Genomic DNA, 26,454 nt, shown 5'->3' with positions numbered 1-26,454 from the left:
GGAAAGGGTTAGCCAAGTTGCCTGGATGGGAGAAGGAGGATAGTATTCTGAGGGAGGGGCCCAGACAGAGACTAGGCGTGCACGGGCGAAGGGTCGGGAGCGCGCGCTGCTGACTCAGCAGCGCTTCCAGCAATCTCTGGGTGAAGGGTTCGGGACTCGAGTCCCCAGCGGCTGGAGTGCAGTGCTATCTCTGGGAATCAGCGCCGCCTCCCCATCTCTCTCTCTCTCTCTCTCCCTCGCCGCTTCTTGAGGTGACTGAGGCCAAACTCGGAGCGGTTTCCCAGACCCAGGCTCCACTCGGCCGCCCGGGATTCCCAGGAGGATTGACTGGCTGGGGTAGGGAGGGAATACTGGGGCGGGCTTAATCGCTGGGGATCTTCCCAGTCCCCACCCCGCCCTACCCCGCCTCCATACTCGGTAGAGAGCTGGCTCTGCCCAGCACAGTGAAAAAATACCCCTGAGGTCAGCCATGTGTGCCCTGGAGGTTCGCCTCTAGATAGAAAGATCTGGATTTAAAGAGACTTTCCTCATAGGTCACCGACTGACCTCTAGCAGAGATCCCTCTCTAGTCTGCACCGACTAGGTCTCCCGGGATGGATACACTCTTCATCCTTCCCACTCCTACCCCCTCCTTTCCAGACCTCCTACCCTTCACAGTCAGGAAGCTCTTCCTCTCTCCTACAGGCTCATCCCGTTTCCTCTGACCCTCTCCTCAGAAAAGAGAAAATCGCTGCGACTATGGCCCTCCGTAGTTAATACTTAGAGGGCAGGTCACTTCCCTTTCTGTACCTCAATTTGTTTTTTGTGAAATGCGAGTGGAAAATCCTTTCCAGCTTGGATGGTCTATAAGGTGGCCCATTCTACAATCCGAAATCCCCTAACTACAGTTTGTTTTCCACTGGTTTTCTTTACTATTTTGTTTTCTGTATGAAGCAATCTGCCCTATCTCCCTCTTGTTGCAGTTTCCACCTCACCCCAGCTGTTTCTCTGGGGAACTTACACCTTGCCTTCCAGTACTTTTCTATACAGGGTATGAGGGGAGAGGGGCTGAGCAGTACCCGCCAGCCAGCCATTTCCAAGTTGGTGAATGAAAAGTCCTAACAATTGTTGATTACATCTTATTTTCAGATAACCTTTGGCTTAATCAAATTTTAATTTTAATGTCAAAATAAACAGAAAAAATTCCCTTTATCCCCTACTTGTATCCCCATGTTCTCTTTTGTCATCTTCTTTTTCCTAATCCCATCCCATCCAAGCTCCTGGTCCTATTCTCCATTGATCCATGGAGCCATCTGACTACCTGCCTACCTAAATATCTATCTATCTATCTATCTATCTATCTATCTATCTATCTATCTATCTATCTATCTATCTATCTATCTATCTGTCTGTCCATCTTTCTCTCTCCATCTCTCTCTCTCTCTCTCTCTCTCTCTCTCTCTCTCTCTCTCTCTCTCTCTCTCTCTCTCTCTCTCTCTCTCTCTCTCTCTCTCATCTATGTACATTCCCAGTTCTTTGGGAACAGGAATCCACTAATAGGAAAGGCTGTGGGTTTCTGTGGGAGCTGAGCAGGAAGAAAGACGGGGCCTGCGACGACAGCGGCCTCGTTGACTGGAGCTGTGGTAGAAGCACCCACCTCGAAACAGTCTCTTGAGGTCCTGGCGAAAGCGCAGCCCTAGGAAGGCGTAAAGTATAGGATTAAGACCACAACGAGCCAAGGCCAGACCACCGGTCACCAGCAATGCCATATCCTTGCGCTTACTGGCTGAGCAACTCCTCTCTCTGGCAGTCAGCAGGTCTGTGGTGTCCAGCAACAAGGCGAGGCTGTAGGGTAACTGCAGGACCACGAAGGCCACTACCAAGGCCACCACAACTCGAAGTGCTCGTCGGCGCTCTGGCCCTCTGGCGGCCAACAGTGTCCGGCCCAAGAGAGCGTAACAGACCACCATGACTGAGAGGGGCAGTGCAAAGCCCAGGATCACTTGAGCCACGGCGCTGGCCCCCTTGACTGCCTGGGTCAGACCCTCTGGAAATACCAGTCGACATCTCCTCTGCCCATCTCGCTGCCCATCTTGACCATAGAGGAGAGAGGGCAGAGCCAAGAGCAGAGAAAGCAGCCAGATTGCTGCAGAGATCACATGGGTCCTGCCTGGAGCTGGGGGCCTGTGGCTCCCAGGTGAAGCCTGAGCTATGGCCACATAACGATCAGCACTTATGCAAGCTAAGAAAAGGAAGCCTGCATGGAAGGAGGCTGAGTAGAGGCCTGAGACTGTTCTGCAGAGAGTACTACCCAGTGTCCAGCCCTGCAGGGCTCCGGCTGCTCCAAAGGGCAAGGTCAATGCCAGAAGTAGGTCTGCCAAGGCCAGCTGGAGCAAATGAGCTGAGGTTGGTGATCGGGCAGCACGGTGGGCAGCAAGGTGGGTGGCCAAGACAAGACCATTGCCTGCCAGGCCAAAGGCAGCCACTGTGAGAGAAATACTTGGCTGAAAGGTCCGACTGAAAGACTGAACATCAGCCTTATAGCATAGCTCTGGTAGAGACACGGAAGGATACACATCATCACTTTCCCCAGAGTAAGGGGTCCAGGTGACCTAGGGGAAAAAGGGAGGAGATAGAGCTAATAAGACACTCTCCCCTAACTCTTTTGCTTACCCAGAAGAGCTGCATCTAAGGCACTGCAAGTTGAGGCACTATTAGAATATCCTTTTCAAAACCAGCTCCAAACAGAAAGCTCCCTATGTAAAACCACAGGGTCATCGGGTCTAGAAACATAAGGTTCTGGGGCCTGAATGGGCCTCAGTTAGTATTTGTTGATTTGGCTAAATGTTCTAACCTCTTTTTTTTTTTTTTTGAAAGGGGGCCAATGCTGCTGGTTAGATACCAGACTAGAAACTCACTGTGGTCTTCGAGGGGGTAGGGTGGGGAATTCTGCACATTCTGCTTCTGTCTCCGGTTTTCTTTGTCTTTCTGCTCCTCCCCTAACCCTACCCCCAAGACAGCTGTGCTGACCGATCTTGGCCTGGTTTTCTCTCCTGGGAGCCACTTGACCAAAACATTAGGGGATTCCCAGGACTCGAGCCTCCTCAGATACCTAACTACTGTATTGCCCAGAGCTCAGTGGCAACCTTCATCTTGCTAAAATCCCTAGATCTAGATGGTTCCAGTGTCTGGTGACCAGAATCTGGAGTCAGTGCCAAGGACAAAAAGTAAGGACAGCCCCTGCCTAGCTGAGCAACTATGGGGGTAGCAATGGGCAGCCTCAGATCTTCTCCATATCCCAACCCAGTCCCATTTCCATCCCTTCAGCCTCACCCCAAGTCCCACCTGTTCCAATGGCTCGGTCCCCATCTCCCCGAGAAACCGGTTTCTGAGGTGGTCGGGTTGGGGGAGAAGTTAAAACTTGTGGGACAGGAAGGAAGGGGCGGAGAGTGAGAGCAAGGGCGGGAGAGGAAAGATTAGGGGCCCTTTGGTCCCGTTGTTCCCCTATCCCCCCTTTTCCTGTTTTCTCCAAGCCCCTTCCCTTTCCCTTTCTTGTCACTGATCCAGATAGCCCATTCCCTTTCCTCTCATCCTGACCTCTCCATCCCACCTTTTCTTTGAGCCTTCACGTTGTGTGTCCCCTGTCTCTCTCTTCCGACTTGTCCTTCAGCAAAATGCTAGATGAATTCAGCTACTATTGTTCTTTTATTTCTGTTCAGTTATTACTGTTTCCGAGTAGGTTGCCCTGTACTTTGACAGGAATGATGCTCTCTTCTATAGCTTGCGGTATTTTCCAATCACTTTACGTGCCCTGGTCTTTCTGTTTTTCTCCGTATTGTCTTTGGAGATTTCCCGCATCATCTCCTCTGTCCCTCTCGCATCCAGTTTCCCGCTTGTCCGTGTTGCGTGAGCGCGCGCGGAGTCCTGGGAAGCGGGCGCGTGAGGTGGGGACGCGAACCGGGCGGGGGAGGTTGGGGGATGTAAGAAGAGAAGACAGGAAAAGGCTGGGAGGGGGGAGAGAGGAGAGGGTGGGCAAAAAAGAAGGACGGAGAGATCGGGAGAGAGAGGAGGGGAGAAGAGGGGAGAACGAGAGAAGATTTTGGACCCTTAAAATTCTCAAGGGAACAACTGAGAGCTGGACAGAGCCCAGGGCCCTTGTGGGCACCATGGGCACCCCGTTGCTCTGCATTCTGCTTGCAACGGTCACTGGAGCCAGAGGCTGGGGCTGGTGTGAGTATCGAGCCAAGAGAAGGTACAGGGGGGACCAGCCAGGGATCCGAACGGGATGCTGGCGGGCGGGTCTGGGATCCAGCCGCATTGCGGTTGGGGGATGGTGGTGGCGTGCCAATAGTATATAGAGAGAGGGGAGTTCTTGAGCGTCCTTTCCAATTTCGGGTCCTTTCCCCTCGCCCCTTCCTCTCCCCTTTTCCGAACCTCCGCAATGCAGCTCCCAGACAAGGACCCCAGTTTCTCCGCATCCCTCCCTTCCCTTTCTCTACTCTTTCCGACAGCTTCCCCACCTTTCCCGGAGGTCTGGGGCTCTCTGGGTGTCAGGTCTCATCGGGAAGCGAGTCCACTGTTCATCTTCTCAAAGCTTTAGGGGTTCTGCTGCAGTAGAGATCAAAGTAGGGTGGGGCAGGCGGGTAGGGCTCCAGCCTCAGGCTACAACCCGAAGCAGGGAAGTAGGGGACTCTGATCTTTGGAGCAGAAGCTGCACTGGGGGGAGGAAGGAAAGGGCACAGACGAAAGGGCACAGGAGACAATTTGGTATGGGAGCGGAGGGCCGGCACTGACTGGCTCTGATTCCCGGGGCCCCCAGATGGCTGTGATGAGGAGCTGGTGGCTTCGCTGTATTATCGCTCTCTGGGAGCCTCCTCCTACTACGGCTTCTTCACTGGGCCCCGCTTCGCCCGGCTTCACGGTGAGGAGTACCGGGGCTTGGGGACGCCGGACCTCTAGTGCATGCAGGACACCTAAGTGCGTGTGTGGAGAATCTCCCTCAGGAGTGTTGGGTGGGTGGTAGGTGGTTTCCTGGTTTGTGACCCTCACTTTTCTGTAGGCACAAGTGGATGGTCGCCTGCCATTGGAGACCGGAACCCCTGGCTACAGATCGACTTGATGAAGAAACATAAGATAAGGGCCGTGGCCACGCAGGGCTCCTTCAACTCGTGGGATTGGGTCACGCGCTATATGCTACTTTATGGAGACCGCGTGGACAGCTGGACGCCTTTTTACCAAAGAGGGCACAATTCGGTATGGGTGGTGGGAGCAACGGGGCAGAAGGTTGTTCAGGGGGTGAGCATTCTGGTATTCCCTAGTACCTAATCTCTGGGCCTCCCTATCCATCAGGTGGTCTCAGCAGGTGGAAGGTAGTCCGAGGCTGGGGAAAGGTGCCCGCTGGATTGTGGTAGGTACCCACTCGGTTATTAGTCCTCTCACCGCTCTCCTCCCCACCTCTCGCCTTAGACATTCTTCGGGAACGTGAACGAGTCTGCTGTGGTCCGACATGACCTCCATTATCACATCACTGCCAGGTACATTAGGATAGTGCCCTTGGCCTGGAACCCACGAGGCAAGATTGGCCTGAGACTTGGACTCTACGGATGCCCTTACAGTAAGGGGGATCTGAGGAAACAAATACTCTAAGGGTCTTCAGCTGGCTGAGGCCTGAGGAGGGGGAAGTGGGGAAAAGAAGAATGACCAAAGGAAAGTCCAGAGGAAGAGGCCCAATAGGGGCCTTGGAAAACTGGGAGTTACCCAGTTGTGATTGGAGGCTCTGGATTGGGGGTGGGGGGAGGATACAGACAGTGGCCTGTGTGTCAGTGTTTAGAATGCCAACAGTTAGGGAAAACAGAAAAAGTTTGGGGGAGCTGGAGTTCAGTGGCTAAGACAGCCCTAGACTTTGGAATCACGACATCTAGGGTTCTGACACACACATATTTGTGTGGTCTGAATGGGTCCCTTAAAATCTCTCAGGTTTCTGATGTGTAAAAAAATCAAATTTATCTCACTGGGTCTTTGTGAAAGTCTAGGCCCTGAAGGCATGTTGTAAAACCTTCCAATGTCAAATGAATCCAGCGATTACTCTTCCTTTCAGAGTCAGATGTGTTATACTTTGATGGGGATGATGCCCTCTCCTACCGATTCCCGAAGGGGGTGAGCCGTACCCTATGGGATGTCTTTGCCTTCAGTTTTAAGACAGAAGAGAAAGAAGGGCTCCTTCTGCACTCAGAGGGGATTCAAGGAGACTATGTGACCCTGGAGCTCAAGAATGCTCAATTGCTGCTGCACATGAGTCTCGGTGAGTCTCTACCACCTGGGGCCCCATTCAGGACTGGCTTCTTCCCTAGCTCTCATCCTTCTTTGGCTAACCTTTTCTGAGTTTGTGTGCCCAGAGGGCAAATTCATGTTGTCTTTGAGCCCCAGGATTACCAGAGAGAGTTGAGGGAGAAAGTGTTTGCTTTGGGCCCATGGACTGAGGGGTGGGGCATACAAAAAAAAATGTCCTTGGGCACTGGGAAGAGGGGGGAACAGAGCAGCTTCCAGAGTGCCGGCTCTACACCCATGCCATGTCTTCACCAAGGGTGGTTTAGGTTAACCTGTCTCCATCCTCTCTCTCACACTTGACCTCAGACCTCTCACTCAACCTTCTTTATCCAAGACTGAACTACTTTCACCCAGTTTCAGACCTTGACCTTGGCTTCTTGATTATTTTTTTGGTCACTCTCTAGGAATCCCATGATTCCAACTAGTTCAGGCAACATGTGAGACGTAATGGAAAGAGAATGAGGTCTGGAGTTAGTAGATCTGACAAAAATCCTGTCTTGGTTCCAAGTGTCGATTTCCTCTTTTGTAAAACGACAGAGCTGGACTAGATGGTTTCCAAGGTCTTTCTAGTTCTAAAACTTTTCTTTCTTTGTATCTAGCACTAGTCTGGCAACTAGCACAAAGTTTGGCACAAAATAGGAACTTAAATACTTGTTGATTGATTAATGGGATGTGAGCACAATTAATGATAATATCCTGTCACACCCACCCTGTGTGGTAAATGCTGTGATCCCTATTTCACAGATGGAGAAACTGAGGTTCAGAGATGTGAAGTGAGTTAACCAGTATCTGAGGACGCTGGATATGAATTCAGATCTTTCGGATTCTGTCATCGATGTTTCTCATTATTTCTTTTCTTCCTCCCCATCCCCCACCCCCACCCCTCCACTTCCCTCTTTCCAGGTAGCAACCCTATCCATGGCAGACCGGCACACACTACTGTGATGGCGGGTGGTGTGCTCAATGACTTGCATTGGCACTACTTAAGACTGGATCGCTTTGGTCGAGACGTCAACTTGACATTGGATGGCGAGGTGCAGCGATTTCTCCTCAATGGCGACTTTGAGAAGCTCAACCTAGACAACGAGGTGACGGGGGTGGGGGGTAGGGATGAGGACGGATGCTGGGGTGGAAGGATGGAACCCCCCTCTCTGGACACGGAGGGAGGTTTGAGGGTACCAAAGAGGGTAGGTGCATGGAAAAGACACAGGAGAGGATCCATTTTGAGAAAGGGTGTGGTGGGGACACCTGTAGAGTTGGGACACACCCTGTGTAACAGGAGAGGTCGTATGGGCGTCTTGGAAATCACATAAGTCTAGGGTGCTTTGGGGGCGAAGTTTGCCCTGCTGAAAGTCCATAGAGGGTAGACAGCAATCTTAGACCTGGAATTGAGTAGGGAGACCAGGGTGGCCTGAGGTGACTGACGCCCTGGCACCGGGCCGTTTCGATTTCCTGCAGATGTTTATAGGAGGGCTGGTCAGGGCGAGGCAGAAGAACCTTGCTTACCGGGAAAACTTCCGTGGCTGCATGGAAAATGTCATTTTTAACCGGGTCAACATCGCCGACCTGGCTGTCCGGGGTCATTCTCGGATTTCCTCTGAGGCCAGTATGGGGGACGAATGGAGAGGGCAGGAGACACCTAGGACCCCAGAGCGGACTTGAGGCCCCCAAGGGGATCTGGGGGAGATGGGAAGGAGGGGGATGGAGTCACGCCCTGAGACGCTTTTCCCCCCCAGAGGGAGGCGGTTGCCTAGGCTACCATATCGATCTGCGATCTGGATCGATACGGGCTGACTCAGCTCCGCCTTGTCCCTGGCCACAACAAACAGCAGATGGGGAGGGAGAGGGACGGAGATTGAAATTACTTTCCTCTCCCACTCTAATCATCCTCTCTTTTGGAGGGCGTGGCCATAGACCGACTTTGTTCCATTCCCACTCCCATCCCTGACCAACTGGGGTGAAACTGAGTCAAGGGACAAGCGGGCAGGAAAGGGATGGAAGTATCATCCGGGCCCTGCCCCGGGCAGATGCTGACGCTGATGACCCGGTCTGGCTTTCACACTCTCCTCGATTCAGGGCAAGGTGGCTTTCCGGTGCTTAGATCCGGTCCCGCATCCTATCAATTTCGGCGGACCCCACAACTTCGTGCAGGTGCCCGGCTTCCCCCGCCGCGGCCGTTTCGCTGTTTCCTTTCGTTTTCGGACTTGGGACCTTACGGGAATGCTGCTCTTCTCGAGCCTGTCTGACGGGCTGGGCCACGTGGAGCTGATGCTCAGTGACGGCCAGGTCAATGTGTCCATTGCTCAGCCTGCGCGCAAGAAGCTCCAGTTTGCTGCGGGTGCGGGAAGCGCGGGAGGGTTGGGGGGGGGGGGAGAAGGGAAGGAGACCTTGGGTGGAGGGGGGCAAGAGATGTCCCAGGACACCTTTAGTGCCAGAGTATTCTTTCCTGGGCCTTGAAGAGTGGGCGTAGTGCCCTCCTCTTAAGTCCCTATACCGGAAGGCAGCCCGATGTGGTGGAAAGGAGCCCAGGTGTCGAGACCCAGGTTAGAGCCGGATCAGGATGACCTTGTAAACTTTCCGGAGTCTGACTCCGGACCTGATACCACTTGAATCACTTTTCAGCGTTGTTATGAGGAAAACATTTTAAAGATGCCACGCACGTACTGATCTACTCGTACTGTTTGTTAATATTAGGAGAGGTGTCAGATTGGGTGGGGAGGGGAGGGCGGGCCTTGGAGCCTGGAAGACTTAAATCCAAGACCCGGCTCGGATTCGTAGAGGTCAGAGCCTCCGGCAACTAGTTCCCAAATGACTATTAGTTGTAGAGAAGCTGCTGATTAATAGAAGGGACTTCCATTCTGGGAGATCTCTAAACTAGGGAAATCACAGGTCTACGTTAAAAAACGTTTTCATTGTTTTCCTTACGAACTCTCTGCCTTGTTTCCGGTTATTCTCGGAATAATATTCTGCTGCTGCTACTCAAGTCCTCAAAGGATTGAGCTGGGGGAAGAAAACTCTTCTAGGAACCCAGGCAGTTGGCTGTTGGAATCTTATCCTCTGCCATGAATTAGTTCTGTGAACTTACTCAAAACTTCCCCAGGCATCATGGATTTGGTGTTTTAAGGCATTTTAGGAGCCATTTCCCTGCTTCTCAGTTTAGGTGAGGAAATCGACCCAGAGAGATTAATTAAATTGTTCAAGGTCAGCCAAGTTGTGGTTGTTGTTTTAGCCCTTACCTTCTTCCTGAGAATCAATACTGAGTACTAGTTCCAAGGCAGAAGAGTGGTAAGGGCTAGGCAATGGGGGTTAAGTGACTTGCCCAGGGTCACACAGCTAGGTAGTGTCTGAGGCCAGATTTGAACCTAAAACCTGTCATCTCTAGGCCTGACTCTCAATCCACTGAGCTACCCAGCTGCCCCAGAAAGTTTTTTGAAGAGAGTAATGAAATGATCTGGCCTATGTCTCAGGAAAATCATTATGTCAGCTGCATGGAGAAGAAAATGATGAGGGGAGAGATCTGAAACAAGGAAGCTGATTAGGCCATTACTGAAATAATCCAGGCAAGAGGGGATGAAGGCCTGAACCTGGGAGTAAAGGGAAGGCAGCAGATTCAAGAGATGTTCCAGAAGTAGAATCAATACTTTAACTGGTTGGACATGGTGCTCAGGGAGAGAAGAGTCTAGGATGACTGAAGAAATCATACTTGCATTGCCTATCTCAAGGGGCAGTTGGGTGACTATAATAAGACAATATAGATAAAATGCTTTCTAATTAGGACCTATTAGGCGAAATCCCTGTGACTTGTGGTCTCTCCCCTTTGCCTGAAGGATACCGCCTCAATGATGGATTCTGGCATGAGGTGAATTTTGCAGCCCAGGAAAACACAGCAGTCATCAGTATAGATGACGTTGCTGGGGCTGAATTCCGAGTCTCTCACCCTCTTCAGATTCGTACTGGGACCTCATACTTCTTTGGGGGTGAGTGATAGCCGAACTTGCCAACCTCTTTCTTCCTACTCCCACAGATACAGGAAAGTTTCTAAGAGAAACTCTGGGGATTTCCTCATGGTCCTTGATCCCAGAGTCTTTTTTCCTCTCCTTGCTAAGTGAAGGCATTTGCCCTCGAATCTGCAGCATTTCCTCTTGTGATGCTTGCATGTGTGTGTGTGTGTGTGTGTGTGTGTGTGTGTGTGTGTGTTTCCTCTATAGTTGTTGTAAGGGGTAGGAGATGGAGAATGATGTTGAGTCTTTCCCGTCCCTATCCATGACAGAGGAGGGTGGATGGTTGGTTGTTCCAGGGTTGGTCACAGGGATATTTGGTTGATCCAGGTTGTCCTAAACCAGCTAGCCTCTGGGGCTGCCATTCCAACCAGACAGCATTCCATGGCTGCATGGAACTACTTAAGGTAGATGGGCAGCTAGTCAACCTGACCCTGGTGGAATTCCATCGGCTTGGAAGATATGCTGAGGTCCTATTTGACACATGTGGCATCACTGACAGGTGCACAAAAGCCCCCTCCCTTACCCTTTTATAGAGGAAACTACCTTTTCCAAATCTTCCCTAGAAGCCTTTAAATGGAAGTGACTGACCATGCTCTCTTCCTGTCCCCACTTTCTCTCTCTCTCTCTCTCTCTCTCTCTCTCTCTCTCTCTCTCTCTCTCTCTCAACTCTTACCTTCTGTCTTAGTATCACTTCTAAAACAGAAAAGTGGCAAAGGTTAGGCAGTTGGGGTAAGTGACTTGCCCAGGGTCACATAGCTAGGAAGTGTCAGAAGGCAGATTTGGACCCAAGTCCTTCTGACTCCAGATCTAGCACTCTCTCCACTGTGCTACCTAGTTGGTCCCTGCTCCCACTCTCAAGATGCATCTCTGCCCCCCCCCTTAAAGGAGGATCTTCTTCTCCTGTCCTGTCCCTCCCTTGAAGTGATATATGCAGTGAGACCAGTGGGGCATATGCCCTGTTGTACCTGGGAGAGAAATGAGGGACTGACCTCACCTGTGAGGGTAGAGTTTTCCAGCTACTCTGCCTTACCTTGCCTGGCTCTAAGCAGTGTTGTTCTACTCTGGCTCTTACTTTGTTTCTAGTGTGGAAATAGAGAAATTATACTGGGTGAAGGAAACCTGGGGAGAACTTTCTCTTATCTCATTCTCCCCAATGATCTCACTCTTCTGCATGGTTCTATCCCACATCCCCAGGTGCTTTCCTAACCCATGTGAACACGGGGGCCGCTGCTATCAGTCCTGGGATGATTTCATTTGCTACTGTGACCTGACAGGCTACAAGGGGGAGATCTGCCACCAGCGTAAGCCAGGCAGTCAAGGAAGGGTGGGTTCATGGGAATCTCAGAGAAAGAGAATTTTTTTTTCTTGGTGGGGCAGATGAAAGGGAGTTGGGAGTGCACAGTGATGCCTGGGGGTAGGCAGAAGCTGCTCTTTCTACCCCCTCACTCTGAGTTTGCCTCTCTACCCTACCAGCCCTGTACAAAGAATCATGTGAAGCCTATAGACTCAGTGGGAAGACCTCTGGGAATTTCACCATTGACCCTGATGGCAGTGGCCCACTAAAGCCATTCGTTGTGTACTGTGACATCCGAGGTAGGTGGGTCATTGGGCTAGCCAGGTTACTTGAAGTGGAATTATGGGTCAGGATAGGGAGAAGGGAAAGGGGGCTTTGCAACTAGGAAGTGGGGGTGGGTGGCAGTTTGGCTGGGAGAATTGGGTTAGATGGGGATTAAAGTGGAAGCAGAGAAGTCAATTATGAGAGCAAGTCATGATTTAATAACCTAGTTTTTCAAAAATTGCTAGTCTTCTAGACCTATTCCCAACTCCAACCAAGGTACCATGTAACAGGCCCAAACCAGGGGATTGGAATTCTGCCATTGTCACATTCCAATTATTACTCTATGACACTGAACTTAAGAAATGGAAAGATATCAAGAAGCCTCAGTCTCCAGGGAGAGGCCACCCACTCCCATTCTCACCCCAACTCCCAGAGAACCGGGCATGGACAGTGGTACGCCACGATCGGCAGTGGACAACTCGAGTGACAGGCTCAAGCCAGGAGCGTCCATTCCTGGGGGCCATCCAGTACTGGAATGCATCCTGGGAAGAGGTCAGTGCCCTGGCCAATGCCTCTCAACACTGTGAACAGTGGCTTGAGTTCTCTTGCTACAACTCCCGGCTGCTCAACACTGCAGGTGAGAGAAGATGTAATGAAAAGAACCTTAGTACCTTAGTGGAGGAATCTTAGTGGTCCTCAAAATCAGGGGTTCTGAACCTTTCACTGGGTGTCACGTCCTCTTTTAACAGTCTGGGGAAGCCCAAGAAAGGAAATCTTCTCAGAATAATATTAGTATGGGCATAAAATCAAATCTATAGGATTGCAGAGGAAACCAATTATGTTGATTATATATTGCTATAATAGTTCCATCTGTATATACATTGTTTATACATTGATATCCAGTTATACTGCTAACTGTCGGAAATAGAGTTCTCAGAATGTTAGAACAATTTCACGGACCGCAGGTTAAGACAGTCGGGGCAGGGAGAGACAAGGTGATGGACTTGGTGTTCCACAGCTAGTTTTTTGGGGTGGGGGGCAGACAGAGTGAAGGGATAGACCCAGGGTCACCCAGTTTACACAGCTAATTAGTAGCTAAGCCAGTATTAGACTCCAAGTTAGTTCTGAGTTTTTCAGTGTTTTTTCCACTTTCTCTTCTAGTAGAGTGTTAGGAGGTAATGACTGAGGAAAGATTACTCAGTGTAATTAGTGACATGACCAGGGTAATAGGAGGGACTAAGGGAAGATTATAGGGTGAAGGAAGTGTGTGCGGTGGGGGGGAGGTATAGTGGTGAGAGAGAGAAGAGGATTAAATGGGGATTTCTAGGGTGATCAAAAGACAAGAGTACCTGGAGAACTCACTCTGTGTCTCCCCCTCTCCACCCCCAGGTGGCTACCCCTTCAGCTTTTGGATAGGTCGGAATGAAGAGCAGCATTTTTACTGGGGGGGATCCCAGCCTGGGATCCAGCGCTGTGCCTGTGGCCTAGATAAGAGCTGCGTGGATCCCACACTGTATTGCAACTGTGACGCTGATGAACCCCAGTGGTGAGGGTGGTAGGGGGTGGCTCAGAATCCTGGAGTTCCAAGGTCTCTCAAGGGCCTTGGGCAGGGGCATGCAAGAAAACATAAGGAAGTCTAGAGCTCACTCATTTACTCAGTAGGTCTTTATTAAAGGGGTAGTGAGGTGGCTCAGTGGATAGAGCACCAGACCTGAAGTCAACAGGACTTGGGTTCAAATAAGGCCTCAGACATTTCCTATTTGTGTGACCCAAGGTGAGTCACTTAACCCATTTTCCTAGACCTTGCCCTTTTGTCTTAGAGTTGTTGCTAAGAGAGTAAGGATTAAATATTCTTTTCAAAGTCCTTAAAAATACAGTCTCTTGGGGGCAGTTGGGTAGCTCAGTGGATTGAGAGTCAGGCCTAGAGATGGGAGGTCCTGGGTTCAAATCTGGCCTCAGACACTTCCCAGCTATGTGACCCCGGGCAAGTCACTTAACCCCCATTGCCTAACCCTTACCACTCTTCTGCCTTGAAGCCAATACACAGTATTGATTCTAAGAAGGAAGGTAAGGGTTTAAAAAAAACAGCCCCTTTCCTCAAGCAGTTCATCACCTAGCAGGGGGCTAACCTGACATCCCCTGCTCCCAGTTCTAATCCTAGGTTCCCTCCCCTGCAGGAGAACAGACAAAGGATTGCTGACCTTTGTGGACCACCTACCGGTCACACAGGTGGTTGTTGGGGATACTAACCGATCCAACTCTGAGGCCCAGTTCTTCCTAAAGCCTCTTCGTTGTTATGGCGACCGTGAGTGACAGGCCCACCAGTGGGCATCTCTCCAACTCTGAAATCCAAGCTGTCTGGCCCATGTTTCCTCCCTAGTCCCCAAGGACTCTTCATTATTTTTTATCTCTGTGCTTAACACCCCCATGACTTTTCTGAATCTCCTTCCACTGATCCCTCTCCCATCCCTGGGACCTTTCATTCCTTTGCTATTTTTACTCATGCATTGGGGACACTGTGCTCTGATGGCATCCATCCTCCCCATCCCCCTCCTCCATTACCCTCCTGTTTCTCCTTCGACTCTGGTGTCTCTCTCTCCCTCTTTTTTTCTGTGTCCTCACTCCTTGTAATTTTCTCTCGTTCCTTGTTTCTCTGTGCATTTCCTAAGAAACTCTGATGGTTCCTTGTTCTATTGCCACTCTGATTTCTTCTCTGTGCTCCTCAGGGAACTCCTGGAATACCATCTCTTTCCATACTGGTGCTTCACTGCTCTTCCCTCCCATCCGGGCCAACTACAGTCTTGATGTCTCTTTCTACTTCAAGACCACAGCAGAATCAGGTGTCTTCCTGGAGAACATGGCAGGCCGCCCTTGGCAGTGGCGGCGACCATACCTTCGGCTAGAACTCAACAGTGAGTGGGTTAGGATATGGGTGGAGGTATGTGGAGAGAACTGGGAGGGATACAGGGAACAAGGATAAGAGTGATGCTGAGGATATGATTGGGTGGGATATGAATTTAGAGTGAGATTGGGTGGGGAGTATAAAGAGAGAGAGAGAGATGGTCTAGTCCAATGGTTCTCCAACTTTTTGAGAATTCAAAGCAACATAAAATTGTGAGGTGTCAATGCCTCAGTCAACTATGAGTATAAATACAAGATAGTAATTGCCATATTGGTCTCTGCTTACTGAGAACATAATTGACCAGATAGGAGTCTCTTGTAGTATAACTAACTCTTTGGCCTAGAAGTTGAGAACCAAGGATCTGGTCTTTATTTTATAGATGAGGAGAAATTGACCCCATTTTAGAGGTGAAAAGAAATTGGCCAATTCTTGGCCCAACTCTTTTGGGTTAGAATCTTAACCCAAAGTAAAAAAAGGGAAATTAAATTGAACTTAATTCTAGATACAGATTCACCAACATGGGGAAGGTTGGGGATCTGAGTTTACAAATAGATGTGGGAGGATTTTTGGGGGTATTTAGAGAGGTTAAGGGGGGAGCATGAGGCAGGGAGGGGTCTGGGGAGATTCTGGGGGTTGGAATTGGAATAGGATTGAGAGATAAGTTGATTGTGCCCCTTTTCCTCTTCTCCCTGTGCTCCAGCTTCTCGAGATGTAGTTTTTGCCTTTGATGTGGGAAATGGTGATGAAAATCTGACAGTTCACAATGAGGAGGTGGAATTTAATGATGATGAGTGGCACCTGGTCCGGGCTGAGATCAATGTAAAACTGGCCCGGCTCCGAGTTGACCATGGGCCCTGGGAAATTCGGCCAATGCCCCTCCAGACCTACATCTGGCTAGAGTATGACCGGCCTCTTACTGTTGGTGAGTAGGGTTCCCCGTGTCTAAAACTAAAGCAGTCTCTCATAAACAACCCAAGGTCCTGCTCCATATTTTCTAGTCTTTCAGTTCTTTGACTTCTCTTTTTAGAACTAGTCAGTCATTTCTCACCTTCTGGAAATAGGGTCCTTCCTTTTACATCTCCTGTTTCCCACTTAGTCCCCAACTCCAGTCCTCTGAGGAGATCAAAGATTTAGATCTGGAAGAGAATTTAGACATCTTCCAGTCCAATTATTTAATTTTATAGATAGAAAACTGAGATCCAGAGAGGTTATGATATTTGCTCAACGTCCCATGGGGAGTTTAATCTAGGATTGATTCTTTATCTGCTAACTCTAGGTCCAGCTTTCTTTTTCTTTTAAATAATCCTTACCATCTGTCTTAGAATTGATACTGTGTATTGGTTCCAAGGTAGAATCAGGGTAAGGGCTAGGAAATGGGGGTTAAATGACTTGCTCAGGATCACACAGCTGGGAAGTGTCTGAGGTCAGATTTGAACCCTTAGCTTCCCCCCCCCCCCAGTACCACATTAACTTAAATCTTTTCACTTTCTATCATCCTGTCCACCTTGTGAAAGCATATGGGCCCCACCAAATCTATTGATCATTTCCAGATTTACTCTAGGGGACCTGTCTATAATTCCTTCAAACTTTCATTTTATATGTGGAACTGGACTAATTTGAACTCTTATGGCTCTGTTGCCCTTATTACATCCCCAAAGGAGGACAGCTACCACCAAATTGCTTTGTGTATTGGGACACTTGAGGCTCATTTTTCTGAGACCCAAGCCACAGATAAGTTTTTTTTTTAAACCCTTACTTTGTGTCTTAGAAGCAATACTAAGTATGGGTTCTAAGGCAGAAGAGCAATATAAGGGCTAGGCAATGGGGGTTAAGTGACTTACCCAGGGTCACATAACTAGGAAGCATCTAAGGTCAGATTCAAACCCAATACTTCCCATCTCTAGGTCTGGCTCTATCCACCAAGTCACACTGAGTCACCTTGCTGCTCCTATTTGGAGTTTTCTTGGCAAAGATACTACAATGGTTTACCATTTCCTTCTCCAGCTCATCTGATAGATGAGGAAACTGAAGCAAACAGGGTTAAGTAACTTGCCCAGGGTCACACAGCTACTAAGTATCTGAGGCCAGATTTGAACTCGGGAAGAGGAGTCTTCCTGACCCCAGACACGGTAGTCTATCCGATGTGCAATGTAGCTGCCCTTAGAGGTCATCTAATCCAATCCTCACATTTTACAGATAAGCAAACTGAGATCCATAGAAATTTAGTGACTTCCCCAAGTTCACCAGTAGCAGAACAAGAATTTGGACCCTGATTCTCTCAATCCAAAGTCAGTGCTGTTTCCACTATGCCACTCTGGTTTTTCATTATTGCTAGCCCTCTAGAGGCTTTATTTAGTCCAATTAATTACCAAGGCTCTCTGGGGATATTCAGAATATGAACCACATATGCTTATTTTTCTTTCTGTCCCAGAAGTACAGAAGAAATATCTCGGCATGCCCTGTCCCTCCCTCTAGCTGCTAGCTCCCTCTTCCTTCCCAACCTGAACACCTTAAGGTCCTCTTCCATGATTATTGCCCCTATAGGCTCTGCAGAGCACAAGAGGCGGCCCTTCCTGGGCTGCTTACGGGCAATGCGCCTAAATGGAATTACCTTGAATCTGGAGGGTCGTGCTAATGCCTCAGAGGGCACCTCACCCAACTGCACAGGCCGCTGTCTTCACCCGAAGCTTCCTTGTTTTCATGGTGGACGGTGTGTGGAACGGTACAGCTACTATACATGTGACTGTGATCTCACAGCCTTCGAAGGGCCCTACTGCAACCATGGTCAGTGGAGAGGATCAAGATGGATTTGGGGGCATGTGGGGCAGCCACAGAGGGCTGGAGGGGAGGGAAGTGACAAGCATCTTGTTCAAGGAGAGGGTAGAGAGAGTCATTCCTGAGGCAGGGATTCTGGAGAAACTTGCTATAGCCATTTAGTGCCATGGAAGCAAGGGGGCTGGGGCTGCCAGCCATTCCCCAAAGGCCCTAAAATCTTCCTGTACCATCTCCCCAACAAACACACGTCTACACATTTACCATTACCATGGCCAGAGGACTGGAATTTACCCAGTGTGATTGCATCTCTTCCAGTGCTGCTCTGAGTGGCCACTGGGGTTAGGGGCAGGGGCAGATGTAAGTTAATGGCGATCTAGATGGGAAGAGACTGTTACTGAGGGCAGAAAGAAGGGCATTGGTGTGGCATTGTGGCATGAGGACACAAAAAGGAAAGGTAGGAAGACAGGGAATTAACATGGGGGCGGGCCCTCAGAAGTCACCTGACTTAATGAGCACAGATGGCCTCCTGTGCTCTGGGGTCTGGGGGGGAGGAAGGTCTCTGACAAGCCACCTATCCCCAGACATCGGCGGATTCTTTGAGGAAGGCACATGGGTGCGCTATAACCTGCAGTCAGCCCTCCGCTCTGCCGCTCAGGAGTTCTCACACATGCTGAGCCGTCCAGTTCCTGGCTACGAGCCTGGTTACGTCCCTGGCTACGACACCCCTGGCTATGTGCCTGGGTACCATGGCCCTGGTTACCAGCTTCCCGACTACCCTCGGCCCGGTCGTCCTGTGCCTGGCTACCGGGGCCCGGTGTACAATGTCACTGGGGAGGAAGTCTCCTTCAGTTTCAGTACTACCTCTGCCCCAGCGGTCCTACTCTATGTAAGCTCCTTTGTCCAAGATTACATGGCTGTGCTCATCAAAGAGGATGGTGAGTTTTCTATGGGCATCTTGCACGTCCCTCAGTGATTCCAGATGCTCCTTAGTTTCTCCAGTCATTGCTTCATCCAGTCCAGGAACACCATCTTCCCTGCTCCCTAGGCACTCCCAGGGGATGGGGACAGCATGGCGAGTGTGGGGAGGGTGTTGGCTACAAGGTTGGGGGAGTGGTGTTATGTCGGTAGCTCCCCTCCCCTGCAGGGACCCTGCAGCTGCGTTACCAGTTGGGTACTAGCCCTTATGTGTATCCGCTGACCACCCGGCCAGTCACTGATGGTCAATCCCACAGCATCAATATCACCCGTGTCTACAGAAGCCTCTTCATCCAGGTAGGTAGAGGAGGGGAATGACATGGGGGATGGTGAAGCATTAGCTGGATTGGAGCTGGGATCAATTTAAGAGAGTCTTTCAAATGGGTAGACCTTAGTTAGTCCCATCATCATCCAGATGAAGTATGGCTCTGAGTTTGTGAGCTTTGTTTGCCCTATTTCAGGTGGATTATTTCCCACTGATGGAACAGAAATTCTCATTACTTGTGGACAGTCAGTTGGACTCACCTAAAGCTTTGTACCTGGGGCGTGTTATGGGTAAGATGTTATGGGAACTTTACAATTGGGAGATGGATGTCCAGGAAGCTAAGATTATGAAATCTTGGGAACCTGAGAAAGGAGTCATTGGGACATTGAACTAATAAAGACTGAGTTATGAAGAGACCAGGAAGAAGAGATATGACTAGGGTGGGGCAACTGGGGCCTTGCCCAAGGGCAACAAAATTTAGAAGGCTGATAGCATTGATGCATCTTTAATAGCTAAGCATCTAATTAGCAAGAAAAATTAGCTAAAATACAAAGTTGCCTGATAGTAGTTGCTTTCTTCCTCTTGCTGCTACTATATCCCAGGTAAGCCCCATATACCTATCATGGTAATACACTTATTGGTTTGGGGGCCTCTATCCAATAGTTGTGCTGCCTTCCAAGTCATCTTTTCACTCTTCTACTGAACTTGTCTTTAAAAGTTGATTTGAGATATTTTTGCTTAGTGCCAAGTCTGAAAAGTACTAGTTATGGGTCTGCCAAGAAGTGACCATTCATCCACTTTGGGGATTTATTCCTTTCCTTTCTTCTAGAGACTGGAGTGATTGACCCTGAGATTCAGCGCTATAACACGCCAGGCTTTTCAGGTTGCCTCTCCGGTGTACGCTTCAATAATGTGTCTCCACTTAAAACCCATTTCCGAGCCCCTCGACCATTTCCCCGTGACATTTCTGAAGCTCTTCGTGTTCAGGGGGATCTGGCTGAGTCCAATTGTGGTGCTATGCCACATTCTGGCCTTGAGGTACCCCCTGAGCTTGATCCTTGGTACTTGCCTCCAGGTATGTGTCCCAGGGCAGAGGATAGGGGAAGGGGGCTTCCTCTTGAGAATACCTTAGGGTTTCTAGTGACTAGGCATCTCATCCTCTCACAGACTTCATCTACTATCACGATGATGGCTGGGTCGCTATCATCATTGGCTGTGAGTAGCAGTTGCTTGTTTCAAATGCTACTTCTAAGGCATGCTCCCTGTTCAAGTGCATATTACCTGGAAGTCCTGGGGGTGGGGGTGGGGGTGGGGAAGACTCTATAGATATTCAGAGGTTGGTCATATAGGGAGAAGCTGGAGAGGGCTGCAGTAAAAAGTTCAAGCAGTTGGATCATTTGAGGGTTGGGGGCTTTAAAAGCATATTAGGATTTATCATTAACCTTCACTACTCAAATGAAAACTGTCTCGAGCTAGGAGTGGGATGGCATGGAGTATGAAGTTGGGATGGAAAGTAGCATTTAGGGTAAACCCCAGGAGTTGGAGAACAGAGATATTAAGCCTCCAAATGCTATGCAACCAGTTCCTCCAAGGGTAACAGAATAGTTCCACAGTGTTTTAGTGCAGGGGCATGTGTACCTAAAATGCCTGGGACCCACAACACTCATTTCCTCTTTTTCCAGTTGTGGTGACTCTCTTGCTACTGGGGCTGATAGGACTGTTGGTCCTCTTCTATCTACAAAATCATCGATACAAGGGTTCTTACCATACTCATGAGCCCAAGGCCACTCATGATTACCATGCTGCTAGCAAGGCACCTTTACCCCCTTCTACACCTGCTAGGGCCCCTGCCCCTCAGCCCCAAGCCCAAGCACCTGCTCCTGCCCCAGCCCCTGCCCCTGCCCTTCGAGACCAGAACCTACCCCAGATTCTGGAGGAGTCCCGTTCTGAATGAGTCAGGGGAAGACTCAAGTCCCTTTCCCCTGACCCCTCCATCCTTCCTTCCTTGCTCTCTCCCCTAATTAAGGGCATCAGGACTCCTTCCCTGAGTTGGCTCTGCCCACCTAGAGGACACCTCTTCCTGCCCACTTTCATAGGCAAAGCTGCAGTTGGGACCAAAGGGAGAGGCAGAGCCTCACTCACTGCCTCGAGCCAAATGCCCATCCCTTTCCTTCTTCCTAGCCACTCTCCCCCAACCCCCACTCACTCAGGCTTCTGGCCCATTGCCTGCCTGGTAGGAGATGTTCGGGGTGGAGATGGACAAAGGCACCTCCCTCCATCTCTGCCCCAGCCATTTTCAGCTGCTATGAGGGATTAACAACTTCGGGCAGGGCGAGAGGAGATTATCTGCTTCCCCCCACATCCCCAATCCTAGTAGGGACAGATGTGGGGGTTATGAGGATATGGGGGAGGAGGCGGCTGCTAAATCATTTCCCTAAGCTCTCCCTGTCCCTCAGAATGCCTTCACTGGCTTCTAGCACAGTAGGGTGTGAGGGGCACTTTCGTTCCCAGCCTGCCTCCCCCTACTTTTGTTGTTGGGTTGTTGTTTTTTTTTTAATGAGAAGTCCACAAGGCTTCAGCTTAGCACCTTAGCATCCCTGCTACTTCATCTGCTTCAGCCAAAGCCATAAGCCAAAACATGCAAGGTAGAGAAATTTTATGCAGACCCTTCAATAACCTTATAGTCCTCTCCCCCTCCCTCAAGGATGTGCAATAACTTTGGTGTCTGCTTAAGGTCCTGTACTGCTCTCCAATGCATGAGGAGTCCCCTCCCTCCTCCGCTATGCTGCTTCCCATGCCCAGGAGATCATATTCTTTTACATTTTTTTGGTTGCAAAGTCTCTCCAAAAGATCTCTATATTACAGTAATTTTTTAAAGATTCTTGGTTTATATATAAAAACAAAAACAAACCCAGAGCTAAGTGTCCTGTCCCGTGTTGTACCCTGTGGGCAGTAGTTTGCTCCTCTACATTGGAAGTCTCAAAAGTTCTGCTGGTCGCCCAGCATGGATGCCTCCTATTTGTACTAAGGCAGTGTGTTGTGTTGACAGAGGCTCAGAGAGCTGTTCCAATAAAGAGAGTGACAGAGCTGGTCTTCGTGTTTGTAGGGGAAAGGAGTGGGAGCAGGATGAGGTACATGTGTGATGGAGGGATGGCTGAATCTGAGGACACCCCCCGCCAAGCATCTCGTTGATCCTCCGGCAGAGCTAGGAATACTCTCTCAAAAGGGCCTGGGATGGTACCCCAGGACTGAGGATGCTGGAAGCCACGATCAGAGCTGTGCCCACATTCCCCACCAATTCTCTGCAGACCAGAAACAAACTGCTCCACTTACTACAGAATAATTTCTACCACTTTATTCTGATGAGGGGGTCACAAGCCACAGGATTTTAAAGTGCATGAGATTCGCTGGCAACAAAGCCCCACTGCCATCAAGCCTCCTTGTCCCGTTCCTGAAAAGAGGAAACTGAGAAGAGAGGTTTCGGGTGGCAGGGAATCCTAAGGATCTAAGAAGGATTGAATGAGATAAGAGGGATAAACTCCAGTGACTTTGGAAACCAGAGAGAGCCTGAAAGAAGGGTGGTAAAAGTTCCTTTGATCCCAACCATGGCACAAAAACCCTGCCCTCCCCCACCCCTCTCCTGGCCAGTATATGGCTGCTTAATCTAGAGACCACTCCTCAAAAAACCCACTCCAACAAAGGAGAAAAAAGGCTGAGCTGTTCAGGCTTTTTGAATTGATGACAAATGTCTCTGGGTTTCCCCTCTAATCTAGGAGCAAGTCAGTGCCCATAGTAGTTTGTGGTGGTGGGAAAGGGAGAGTATTCCCTTCATCACACAGCAGTCCTTGACTTCAAAATCACTTTGAAGGCTGGCTGGCTAAACATCTAGCCCCTGCCAAGAGCTAGCTAGGAATGTTTGAGGGGCAGCTGGGGATGGGGGTGAGAAAAGGGGGCAGATGGCCAGTTGAACTGGCTGAGAAGGTGATTTGAGAATGTCCATAAGAAGCATGGTTGCCCCTGACTAAAATGGCCAGAAGGAACTCCACCCCGATCTAACATGACACACCTAAGGGTAGAAGGCCAGGAAGAGAATGATCAGTCCAGATCAAGGAGAAAGGCACTTCCTCCCTAAAGAAAGAGGGGGAAAGCCTTGCACCCTCATTAGACACTCCCTAGGCCAGTCTGGACTTGCCCATGTCCTTTCCACCTAAGCACAGAGGCGCTCCCCAGTTCCCTGCCAGCTCAGCAAAACTGCCAGACACACATCTCCTTGGTTGGCCCCACTCTCACCGTGACTAGATCCCTCTGTCAACACAACTTCTCTTAGCTCCCCAAGGGAATTGGATGCACGGAAAGCAACCTCCTTCTCCTCAGAAACTAGGTTTGGGGTGGGATCCCAGGGACCACAGTTTAATCCCTATTCCCACCCACGCCTCCAGGTCTTCTAAAGGAAACAGTTAAAGTGCTTTGCTGGCAAGTTTCCTTTGAGAGGACCTAGCTGCCTTATAATACTTAACAGCAACAGAAGCTCCACTAGTCCCACATCCATGCACTGCCAGTTTATAATTACATGTATGGACATCTCTACACACATGCATGTTAAGTCCCCACCCCCATACATACCTACCAATCCACCAATTTCAAACAAGGTGCCAAAATCAGGAAAGCAAATTATATCTGCATCCTGTGTGTCCCTACTCCTCTACCCCCAATCTGTACCTGGACCTTTGCACCCTGAAGAGATACTTAAGTGGCCCCTTTAGTCTGGTCTGGGGGGGGGGCGGGGAAGGGAGGGGAAAGAAGCTAGAACAAAATAGGTCCCAATATACATACTCATACATTTTCACATTCTCTCTTCCCCCCCCCCCCCCAACTCCCTCCCTTACACTCTTCAACATTTCAGCAGCATGACACTCCAAAGAGCCTGATAAGTGGCAAAGGAGGCAGTAGGGAACTTGACACTCCTTCCTGGAAGTCTGAAAATATCAGTCCATCTTCATGGACAAAACCTTCTTCCAAGGCTCCTACCCCTCAAGTCCTGTCATCAGCCCAGTTCTTCCCTGAACAGTGAGGAGAGAGCACAGCCCCTTTCACACCTAGCCTAATTAGGAAGCAACACTTCGATCTTCTTGGCAACTTCTATTTGGTCAGATTGAGCTAACCTTTGCCACCAGGCAATGGGGAAGAAAGTTAAGAGGTAGCAAGAAGACTCAACCCCCTTCTTAAATTGTCTGTACTGTCAGGACACACTTTGCCCTGACCTTCTATGACTCTGGTTTCCAGTCCTATTCACTGCTACCATCCTTCCCGGGTTCTAGGGTCAGAGAAGAGAGGGTGCTGGGGACCTAACTATTTGAAGGATCTTGATTTTACAGATCTAAGATAAGACAGTGCCTTTGCTGACTTTCTAATCCCCATAGATACTGCCCTAGGTCTGGCCCCCAGCAAAGGGAGCTAACAGGAAACCAAGTTAGCATTATCAGTTCCCTAGCCTTTACTGTCTGCCTCTGAGCTGGGAGGAGGCACTCCCCCACACCTCCTTGCCCTTGTCTCTTTCTTTCCTGAGAATCCGAGTCCTACATGCCCCCAGACTTCACTCTGACTGAGACAAAGAACTTCTCCCCCACTGCTTCACTACAAAGGGGGTAAGAAGAGAGGGTTTCTGAGTATAGGAGACAGTGCAGAAGACTGAAGCAGCCACAATGTGAGCATGAAAGCAGAGGCAGCACTGTTAGAGGCACTGGAAGTTGGGGCCCAGAAAGACTAGAGGACATCTGTCTCCCTCTCAATCCCCACATATTTGAGGGCATCGGCTTGGCTGTACCTGTCAAGAAAAGAAGGAAGGAATCTGGTTGCAATCAGGACTTTTGTGCTTGACAAGATAGAGCCCCCAGTCTTCTTTCCCTTTCCAACCTCAATCTCCAGTTTTATCATTTTCCTAATGCCACTTAAAAATAATTTAAAAAGAAAAATCAAACCTTTCCCTTCTGTCTAAGAATCAATACTAAGTGCAACTAGGATTATGTGATTTGCCCAGGGTCACACAGGTAGGAAGTGTCTGAGGCCAGTTGGGAACCCTGGGTCTTCTGTCTCCAAACCTGGCTCTCTATCAATGAGCTATCTAGCTGTCCTTCAAAAGGCCTCTTCTAAGGGAAAGCCATGAGAGTTAAAAACATAAGGGGATGAGGTGGTACCCTATTCTCCACAGCTCTCAGCCCTCAGCCACAATAACCTCCTATGTCATGTAGCATGCCTCTATTAATGGCCTTACCTGTAATCAAAAAAGAGTTCTTCCCCAGCCTGGATGGCTCTTTTGGCAAAGATTCCAATCCGATGATCTCCATTCACCATCACCACTGAAATAAAACAAACCAAAGGCCTTTTCTTTGGCTCTTGGCTAACCTCAGGCCAATCCCTCTAGCTTTTTAGTGAGACATGGGAAATTTTCTCACTCCCTCTGACTTCTAATTCTGCAGATGGTTCCTTGAAGGGAAGATTGTTCCTATAGTTCAGTCTTGGGCACTTCTCCAAGGCAAGAAGTAGCCACCAATGAGGGTATCTGTTCTCAAATACCCTTAGATTTTTTTATCCTGACTAGAATTTTTAGATGGGCTAGGGTGTCCATAGAGAGGTCTTTCTAAATGGGCAAAGTAAAGAATGAGAAAAGCACTTTTGAGAAGCAAAAAATCATCTTGAAAATTGGACACCACTATATATTTATATCAAGGAAAGAGGGTCTGTATGGCCTAGAACTCAGTCTGTCCTGCCATATACCCTACAACCTCACCTTTGGCATAGCAATTGGGATTCACTGAGTGGTTTGCAAATCGAATTTTATTTCCTTTCCGGGTGGCGTCCACCACAAAATCTGTAGGAGATAAACAATGAAAAGGCCTGGGTTCACCATTCTGCCCTTCACACAGAGAACAATCCTTGGGGCCTTCGATGTTTAGGTCTCAAGTAACTTCCCCAAAGCAGCTGAGATTTAAGTTGAATGGGAATTCCAGATAGGAGTGAACATATCTGGGTGGAAGAAGGAATTCTATCTTCTAGAACCCCTTCCAGGTTACTGCTTTTCTCACTTTAAATCCCTGAGACCTTTATTTGTGGTAAGGAGATTTCTCCTGGGTGTATCACAGATAATCAAGTGCTGGTGCCATACACACAAATGAAGAAATGTTTATTTCATCTGGGGCTGGTGAGATTCAGCATTGGTGTCACACTAAGTCATGAGGGACCTTTTCCAACCTGCTTCCTGTGAGTTTAGACCATGGAAGCAGAGCTTGGAGGAAGAAGGGCTGGCCCAGGATGAGTGGGGACAAGTTCTCATACCGTTGTTGAGGTTGAAGAGAAAGCTGGACATGTACTTGTCATAGACCTTTCCCCGCCGGTCAGCCTCATCCTGAGAGATAAGCTAGGGACAGGAGAAGTGAAAAACAAGGATGTAAATTGGGATGCCTGTTCAGGACAATCCCCCCTCAGTGATGGAGGGGACAGGGATGCACAAGGAGTTAATTGCTTTGGGGGATTCTGTTACCTATCTAAGCCACCTAACAATAAAATTAATGAAACCATCTGACCCCTCCTGCCACTCTTGCTCTATGAGTTAGATTGCTTAGGAGTTGATGAACAGTGGTTTGTTTCAGGACTGCAGATGGTTCATTGGAATCCC

The 26,454-nt window shown here is 49.4% G+C and overlaps 3 protein-coding genes across 18 annotated transcripts in view; 1 reads left to right on the top strand and 2 right to left on the bottom strand.

The window, feature by feature from the left end:
• Positions 1-1,134: 1,134 nt before the first annotated feature.
• CCR10 (C-C motif chemokine receptor 10) lies at positions 1,135-3,348 on the bottom strand. Its single transcript, XM_056814659.1, has 2 exons — positions 3,313-3,348; positions 1,135-2,591 (listed from the first exon to the last, which is right to left on the bottom strand). Exons 1-2 carry the CDS (start codon positions 3,346-3,348, stop codon positions 1,533-1,535), a joined length of 1,095 nt encoding a protein of 364 aa, XP_056670637.1. The 3' UTR covers positions 1,135-1,532.
• CNTNAP1 (contactin associated protein 1) lies at positions 2,844-21,869 on the top strand. Of its 3 annotated transcripts, none has more exons than XM_001365330.4 (24): positions 2,847-4,209; positions 4,799-4,900; positions 5,039-5,232; positions 5,446-5,593; positions 6,077-6,280; positions 7,210-7,394; positions 7,765-7,908; positions 8,383-8,644; positions 10,134-10,283; positions 10,635-10,806; positions 11,502-11,608; positions 11,781-11,900; positions 12,299-12,502; positions 13,255-13,411; positions 14,043-14,170; positions 14,592-14,777; positions 15,468-15,689; positions 17,312-17,551; positions 18,124-18,477; positions 18,687-18,814; positions 18,979-19,072; positions 19,612-19,857; positions 19,950-19,997; positions 20,465-21,869. In XM_001365330.4, exons 1-24 carry the CDS (start codon positions 3,654-3,656, stop codon positions 20,734-20,736), a joined length of 4,623 nt encoding a protein of 1,540 aa, XP_001365367.2. In that variant the 5' UTR covers positions 2,847-3,653; the 3' UTR covers positions 20,737-21,869. The 3 variants fall into 3 exon arrangements, 2 of the variants coding, with proteins under 2 accessions (XP_001365367.2, XP_056672679.1); XM_056816701.1 differs by having other exon boundaries at positions 4,799-4,956; XR_008916357.1 differs by lacking the exons at positions 19,612-19,857; positions 19,950-19,997; positions 20,465-21,869 and having other exon boundaries at positions 2,844-4,209; positions 18,671-18,814.
• A 253-nt stretch (positions 21,870-22,122) lies between these two features.
• EZH1 (enhancer of zeste 1 polycomb repressive complex 2 subunit) overlaps positions 22,123-26,454 on the bottom strand; it is a 56,123-nt gene continuing 51,791 nt past the window's right edge. For 13 of the 14 annotated variants that reach the window (XM_056816702.1, XM_001362916.4, XM_007482162.3 and 10 more), the window contains 4 exons: positions 26,115-26,196; positions 25,570-25,650; positions 25,054-25,138; positions 22,123-24,606 (listed from right to left, as the gene is read on the bottom strand). In XM_056816702.1, coding sequence (XP_056672680.1) covers positions 24,546-24,606; positions 25,054-25,138; positions 25,570-25,650; positions 26,115-26,196 — 309 coding nt within the window. In that variant the 3' untranslated portion in view covers positions 22,123-24,545. Of the gene's footprint in view, positions 24,607-25,053; positions 25,139-25,569; positions 25,651-26,114; positions 26,197-26,454 lie in introns of those variants that run through there. The other variant, XR_008916358.1, reaches the window with a different exon arrangement.

The sequence above is a fragment of the Monodelphis domestica genome, chromosome 2 (assembly GCF_027887165.1).
Source record: "Monodelphis domestica isolate mMonDom1 chromosome 2, mMonDom1.pri, whole genome shotgun sequence".
Lineage (NCBI taxonomy): Eukaryota > Metazoa > Chordata > Mammalia > Didelphimorphia > Didelphidae > Monodelphis > Monodelphis domestica.
This window is presented reverse-complemented; position numbering and strand designations above follow the sequence as displayed.